Here is an 8,314-nt window from a genome sequence, read left to right as displayed (position 1 = left end):
TTGGTTTCTTTTCTCCTCTAACTTTGTTATATAATGAATGAAAGGGAGCTATAATTTTTGTGCACAATTATGAAATTTCAGTGTCTTTAAAGGTGTTTTTCATATAATAAACCACAGAGGATTTTATTCAATAACATCAGGATGAGTAGTGTGGCAGTTAATAGAAGAAGTCAGTTGAATAAGATTCAGAACAGATCAGAACAATCTGAGAGGAAATTAAGAAAACCTTCTCGTTTATAATAGAAGCAAAAAGAATGAAATACTTAGGAATAAACTTAAAGGAGACAAAAGACATATACACTAAAAACTATAAAACACTGCTTCAAGAATTAAGGAAGACAAACAGATAGAAAGACATTTTATGTTCATGGATTGGAAAACTTAACATTGTTAAAACAGCCATTCTACCCAAAACATCTACAGGTTCAATGCAATCCCTAGCCAAATCCCAATGTGGTGCTGGAAAACTGTATATCCATATGTAAAAGAATAAAAGTAAACCTTTATATAACACTATACAAAAAAATCAATTCAAAATGGATTAAAGATTTTAATGTAAGACTTGAAACTATAAATTCGTAGCAGAAAAGATGGGTAAAACTTCATGACATTGATCTTGGTAATAATTTATTGGTTATGAAACGAAGAGCACAGACAATAAAAGCAAAAATGGGCAAGTGGGAGTACATCAAGCTGAAGCATTTCTACATATCAAAGGAGACAATCAACGGAGTAAAAAGGCAACATATAGAATGGGAAAATATTTGTAAACCATATATATGATAAGGAATTAATATCCAAAATATATGAGGAACTCATGCAACTCTATATAAAAAAATACAACTTGATTTTTTTAAATGGACAAAGGGCTCGAATAGACATATCTCCAAAGAAGATATACAAATGGCCAACAGGTATGTGGAAAAGTGTTCAACATCACTAATAAGGGAAATACAAATAAAAAATACAATGGGCATGCGGGAAGATGGCGGGCCTGGCGTCCTGAGAGCCGTGGGTCGTCCTGCTCTCCTCCCGCCCGCTTTCCAGCTCCCGGGGTCGTGGGGCAGCGGCGCCCCCGTCCGCGGGCCGGCCTAGCCAGGCGGCGCCTCCGGGCAGGCCAGGAGTCCAGTTCGTGCTTGGTCCACGGGAGCCGGCGGGTCGGGGGCGGCGCCCGACCCGAGCGGGAGAAGGCGGGAGAGCTCGCGGGGTGCGAGGCGAGGGGAGGCCGGCTGGGTAGCATGAGTCAGCAGCGGCCGGCGCGGAAGCTGCCCAGCCTGCTCGTGGACCCGGCGGAGGAGACGGTGCGACGCCGCTGCCGAGACCCCCATCAACGTGGAGGGCCTGCTGCCATCAAAAATAAGGATTAATTTAGAAGATAATGTACAATATGTGTCCATGAGAAAAGCTCTGAAAGTGAAGAGACCTCGTTTTGATGTATCACTGGTTTATTTAACTCGAAAATTTATGGATCTTGTCAGATCTGCTCCTGGGGGTATTCTTGACTTAAACAAGGTTGCAACAAAACTAGGAGTACGAAAACGAAGAGTGTATGACATCACCAATGTTTTGGATGGAATTGATCTTGTTGAAAAAAAGTCTAAGAACCATATTCGATGGATCGGATCTGATCTTAGCAATTTTGGAGCAGTGCCCCAACAGAAGAAGCTGCAGGAGGAACTTTCTGATTTATCGGCGATGGAAGATGCTCTGGATGAGTTAATTAAGGATTGTGCTCAGCAGTTGTTCAAGTTAACAGACGACAAAGAAAATGGAAGACTAGCATATGTGACGTATCAAGATATTCATAGCATTCAAGCCTTCCATGAACAGATTGTAATTGCAGTTAAGGCTCCGGCAGAAACCAGATTGGATGTTCCAGCGCCCAGAGAAGATTCTATCACAGTACATATCAGGAGCACTAAAGGGCCTATTGATGTTTATCTATGTGAAGTGGAGCAGGATCACTCAGGTCATAAAGTGTCGGACGGTGTAGGGGCCTCTTCGTCTGAAAGCAGACATCCAGAGCGCCCTCCCGCTGAGAAAGAAGAAAATCCTCCACAGCAAAGTGAAGAACTGCTTGAAGTGAGCAATTGATGGCATTTGAGGATTCGTGCATTGAGTCTCTTGGGGACATCCTGTGTGGATGAATTATGCATTAGATGTGATTCTCAGAGCAATAAATCATCCCAGACACTTTCTCATTCTCAGTAGCAGCAGTAAGGCCAGGAGTACCTTCGAGTAGTTCACTACTTAGATTACTGGATAATTATGCTTTCTGCGTTTGAAAACAACTCTTTTTATAATTATTCACTGCTTTTTGTCAGTGAAATAGACATCTTGCCTACTGAAATTACTAAATCACCCAGAGTATCACTGAAACAGACAGGCAGGCTGGATGGACAGTTCTTAGTGGACCCTGCCCTTTGCTGCATGGATCATGTGTCATTATCACAAAAGAAATTGCCTTACACGGGTTCATGTCTGCAATGGATGGGTGTACGCACGCATCTGGACATGATGTCTTTGTATATATTTGTATAATGTTTAGATCACTTATGAAATATGTCTAAGTGAAACTTTTCACCTTTGTACAGCCAAAATAATGTATATATGGAAAGTAACACATGTTCTCTAATTTCTGTGTTATCTATAACTTATTAGAATCCTCTGAATGAGGGTTAGAGGAGAGTTTTTTCTAAACGTCTACATGTAGAAGTATCATAAATATGCTATACATTTAAAGTTCGTAGATTTAATGAAGGTATTTCAATACGGTTCCCAGCGCTAAACTTGGACTTCAAGCTCCCTACAGAGTCATTGTGTCTGAACAGACTGGTGGCATGCCCCAAGCCTTAGGGGCAAGTGTACAAATGCCATCAGGTCATGGCCTAATTCCTTGCAAGACATGAAGTCAATCATGATGAGAATTGGAAACTATTTTAACCTTTTTTGCAATCAGGTTTTGTAATATGTTTCTGTATGCAGCCTTGCTCTTCGATCAAAGGGGTTTACTTATGATGAGTTAGTGGTACCCTGCCCTCTCTCCAGCTCTAGTCCCACGTTTCCGAGTACCTAGCTATTTCTACCTCATTGGTAAGTCATTTACCACTCTGTGCCTCAGTTTACTCAGTAGTTTACCATTAGACTGTGAGCTCCTTGAGGGACTTTGTCTTAATCATTGTTAAACCCAGCGACTTGCACCACACCTAGCACATAAAAAGTGCTCAGTAAATGTTTGAACAAATCAGTGAGTGAGTGAGTGAGTGAATGGTAAAATTAGACTAATAATACTTGGCTTATATAACATACAAGGTTCTTGTGTCATTCAAATTCATATTTTAAACTTCTCTTGCTTTCAAAGAAAGAATTGAAGCAACGTGAAATTAAGACCGTGTATATAGAACTAGCATAGGAGTCAAAAATCAAAATACTGAAAAATAACGCTGAGTATATAGGATTGGCACACCTCTGGGCTCCAGCAGCTTTTGCCAGTCCTGTCCCGCTGCCGAGCACCAGCCTCTTCCCTCCTCAGTCCGTGCTGGCTGCCTCTGTCGGCCAGGGACTGCTTGCCGTGCTCCTCCTCTTGGGCACGTGTGGTGAACCTGAGAGTCCAGGCAGAAGGTGTGTGTAGAGATCAGGTGCTCCGTGGAGAGGTCCAGGCTCTGCCTGGTAGATTTGGCAGCTGTCGGTCATATGTGATGGCTAAACATGAGAGTGGATGAGGTCACCTAATGAGAGGGTACAGCAGAAGAGGGAGAGGCCCATTAACATTTATTTTAAGGGGAAATACAGAAGAAAAGGCTTTTCCTGAGAAGGAATAATGAGAGGAAGGGAAAATAAACAACTAAAGAAGGCAGTGCCCCCAAAACCAACAAAGAAAGCATGGCCACAGGTGATAGCATCGTTTCTAAGCAGCAGTTCCTTACTTGTGAAATGTGATAAATGTTCTACTTTGCAAATTGCTCTGAGAGTAAAATGAGATCATGTAAACGAAAGTCCTTTGTAACTGTAGACGTGTTACATAAATAAATCTCTCTCCTGTCACTCCAAAAAAAAAAAAAAAATACAATGAACTTTCACCTCACACCTATTAAGATGGCCATTATGAAAAACAAACAAAACACACACAAAAAATAACACATGTTGTCAAGAATGTGATGAAATTGGAACCCTTGTGCACTATTGGTGGGATTGTAAAATGGTGTAGCTGCTATGGAAAACAGTTCCTAAAAAAATTTTTTTTTAATTGAAGTGTAGTTGATTTACAGTGTTGTGTTAGTTTCAGGTGCACAGCAAAGTGGTGAATCACTTTTTCAGATTCTTTTCCATTACAGGTTATTACAAGATATTGAATATAGTTGTCTGTGCTATACAGTAGGTATATATAATGAGCATATCCAAAATGTAAGATGATATACCAGTGAAAGATATTCTTGGTAAAAATGTAAAGCTTAATCCTGAGTCTAGAACACATATTGGAGCTCTTGCCTCTCATAATATTTACTCGAAATAATCAAATATATATTAACTTAGAGTACATTCCTTCTCATCTTCCAGGAAGTTCTTACTTTCCTCCTCAATCTCCCTCTTCAATTGGAGTAGCTTAGCTTTTATCATTTTATGTGTTAGAGTTCCAAGTAAGGTCCAAGTAAGATTTCCTTTGATGAAGAAAAAAATCTGTATTTTAAAAAATGACTGAAAATTAGTGGATTCTAGTACCTTCTTTTACAGATGAGGCGTATAAAGTCCAGATAGGCTTATGACTCATTGAAGGTCATGTAACTAGTGAGGTAAGGTTGATCCTTGACTCAGAATCTCCACTCTTGCCAATATTCTCTCTGTATGTATGTGATTTTACCTCTATGAATCTAAGTAGGACAAAACAATTGGAAAGTCATTATTATTAAGATAATATAAGACATTATAACAGGTAGTAAGAATGAAAAGTAAGACCCATATCCTTTCTCAAGGAGTTCCCATCAATATAATCTAATTGAGTTTGCTTAGTGTTTTGAAAAAGATATGAAGGCACAATTACTTACAAAATAATATGAAATGTTTATAGTATGTTTTCTGAAGCGTATATAAAGTGATCCGGGAATAAGGGTCAGAGATAATTATTTCTACCAGAAAAGAGATATTCAGGAAATTTTTCAAAGAAGAGGTAACATTGAAAAGAAAACAGATGTTTAACAGGAAGATTAGGACAGAAGGCCATTCCATGCAAAAGAAACATGAACAAACATATGTACTATTCTCATCATTACATTATGGTGTCTACCAGGGGCTAGGAACTCTATTGCCGCTTTGAATTCTCACAACCACCCAGTAAAGTAAATGTTGTTTTTCCTCAATCCATAAGTGAACAAACTGAAGTTCAGATAGGGTTAAGGGAGAGAAAATCTACTCCGAATGATACATAGAAGATCCAATTTGGATACAAGATACCCCAGAAAAGTTTGCTTTTTTTTTTCCTAGCTGTATTCCCTAAGTCTAGGTTCACATATAGAGACAGCAGCTTTTTTTTTTTTTTTTTTCTGGTACATGACAGGCAAAGTCGTGACAGAGGAAATCACTAAGTATACAGAGAAAGCTAATGAGCAGAAGTGCTATCAAAGCTGTTGCACTCATGTCTGCATACTCTTCCGAGGTCCATTACTCCTCCAGGACAGAGCTGGGCATTACTTCTCATCGCCTCCATATCATTAATTTATGAACCAGGAGGAACAGGAAAAAGATGACTTCCAGCAAAAACAAGCAGAAGGGAGAAATTGAACAGAAATTATTTATATAGGTTAGAATAATTCTAAGAACTTTTATAACTATTGGCAATGGTGCAATTAAAAAGAAACAGGAAAAAAGAGATTACAGATTTATCTATCAATATACACAATTTTTCTATATTGGAAGCTGGAAAGTTAACTTCTAAAACGTAAGATTAACTGCAGAGTCTACTATGGGCTAGGAATTCTATTGATGCTTTAAATTCTCACACACCCTGTAAAGTAAATGCTGTTTTTCCTCGGTCTGTAAATGAACAAACTGAAGCTCAGATGGGGTTAAAGGAGAAAAAGAGTTATGTGTTTATTCATCCAACATATAGTTTTGAGTACTTACGAGTGCCATGCATCAGTGTAGTTTCTGGGGATAAAATTGTGAACAAAACACACAAGCAAGCATGTGAGGGTATGTGTGTGGTGGTGGTGATGGAGAATACAGTAAATGAAATAAGTATGCAAAATTTAGTATTTAGGTGATGTTAGGAGTTGTGAAAAAGAAATGCATAAGAAAATAGGAAGTATCAGAATGTTTAGGGTAGAAATGATTTTAAGATTTTGAGTAAGGGAATGAAGGAGGATGTGAGAGAAAGAGTAAGAAGAGAGAAAACTAAAGGGTAATGGAGAGCTTCCCTGGTGGCGCAGTGGTTAAGAACCCACCTGCCAATGCAGCGGACACGGGTTCGAGCCCTGGTCGGGGAAGATCCCACATGTCACAGAGCAACCAAGCCAGTGCGCCACAACTACTGAGCCTGCGCTCTAGAGCCCGTGAGCCACAACTACTGAAGCCCGCACACCTAGAGCTGGTGCTCCATAAAAGAAGTCACCACAATGAGAAGCCCGCGCACCACAACGAAGAGTAGCCCCTGCTCGCCAGAGCTAGAGAAAGACTGCGCACAGCAACGAAGGCCCAATGCAACCAAAAATAATTAATTAATTTTAAAAAATCATATTAAAAAAAAGATAATGGAATCAGTTCATGTAGTGTTCTTTAGGCCATTATGCCATTATATTGATTTTATTCCTCAAATAAAATTAGTTAATTGATTGAGTGAAAATTATATTTTTTTCAATAAAAGCATATTTATTCTGGCTAGAAAAAAACATAGATGATGATAGATAGATAAATAGATAGATAGATATAGAGACATAGTGGCATAAGAAAGTAAATCACAATCTTAACATGTTAGGTGTGCATGATAATAGCAGAAAATTTCACCCATTTTTAAAAGGATTTCAATCAAAGAAATAGCACACTCATAATTTGGAAAAATCATGATTCAAAATTGAGATGACGTACTCAGTCTAACATGGTAAATTTATAGGAAAATTGCTTCAGATAAGAATGCAGACAATTGTGTGTAGCAATGTATGTTTGCCTTTTTTAGAGCTCCCTGTTGGGGTCCAAAGAATTAATCTGACATATACCAGATAAAAAACGGTAGCACATGGAGACATGCCCAGCACTGCTACAGACTCTCAGGTTAATGTAATGAGTCCATAGTTAATGAAATGTCCCCAGTTTCCCAAGTAAAGGCAACACAATCTTTAGGCTGCATTCACAGAGGAAGAATGTGCAGAATGTAGGATGCAACACTTTTGCTTAACTCTGCATTGATCACTGGAGGACTGCATCTCAGAATGAGAGATCACTCCTCAGTTTCAAATCATCAAGATGGAGTTCATATAGAGCACCCAACATGGCTGGGGAAATAACTACTCTGTAATGTGAGGCCTGACTAAAGGAATTGGAGAAGATTAAGAAAATAGAACAAGTGATATGTTTAATTACCTAAAAAGCTGTCCTGAAAGAGTGAAAATAAATAAATAAATAAATCTTATTTTGATTGGCCCTAGAAGAATTTGGGCTAATCCAATGTAAGTAATAAAGAAGCAGATTTTTGCCTTAATATAAGGAAAATCTTTATAATCACTGGAGTTATCCAATAATGAAGTAGGGTAGTGAAGATATTGATTACCTAGTAACTGAAGATATTAGATCTCGATAAACATTTGGAAGAAATATTGTTAGGCAGGGTTTCTCAAACTAATATGCACATGCATCACCTGGGAATTTTGTTTACATGAAGATTTTGGAAAAGTAGGGGTGTGATTTTACATTCCTAACAAGCTTCTAGGTGACACCCATGCTTCTGGTCAACTGCTCACACTTCGAGTAGCAAACATGTAGAGCAATTAAATACACTTCTTTTGTAGCTTGAAATAAGTGATCTAAATTTTTTTTCAGTCCTGAAACTTTATTAGGCATTGCTGAGCATGCTATAAACAAAGCTGCTGTCTGGTTAGGAATTCTCTCCTTCACCCCGACAAAAGCAGAAAATCTTTTGAGGAATCAGCCAGGGTAAGTGAATCACTTTGTCTAAAGAGGAGGAAATCCCGAGCGCACTGTGTGTTAACACACATGCTACATAATTTCTGCCTCCTATATTGACGTTTATGACCAAAGAAAAAGGTTAAGATAGGTCTTTTTCCTGTAATCTTTTAGTGATATTCTTTCATTTTTTGTTAGTCCTCCG

General features: G+C 38.6%; 1 protein-coding gene across 1 annotated transcript; it reads left to right on the top strand.

Moving 5' to 3' along the window:
- Positions 1-1,195: 1,195 nt before the first annotated feature.
- Positions 1,196-2,497, top strand: LOC133099471 (transcription factor E2F6-like). Its single transcript, XM_061203162.1, is given in 2 exon segments — positions 1,196-1,322; positions 1,324-2,497. Coding segments are annotated over 2 exon segments (855 nt in total). The 5' UTR covers positions 1,196-1,238; the 3' UTR covers positions 2,095-2,497.
- The last annotated feature ends 5,817 nt before the right edge of the window (positions 2,498-8,314 follow it).

This window comes from Eubalaena glacialis, chromosome 10 (assembly GCF_028564815.1).
Source record: "Eubalaena glacialis isolate mEubGla1 chromosome 10, mEubGla1.1.hap2.+ XY, whole genome shotgun sequence".
Classification (NCBI taxonomy): Eukaryota; Metazoa; Chordata; class Mammalia; order Artiodactyla; family Balaenidae; genus Eubalaena; species Eubalaena glacialis.
The sequence above is the reverse complement of the archived record's forward strand: the minus strand, read 5'-3'. Positions and strand labels throughout refer to the sequence as shown.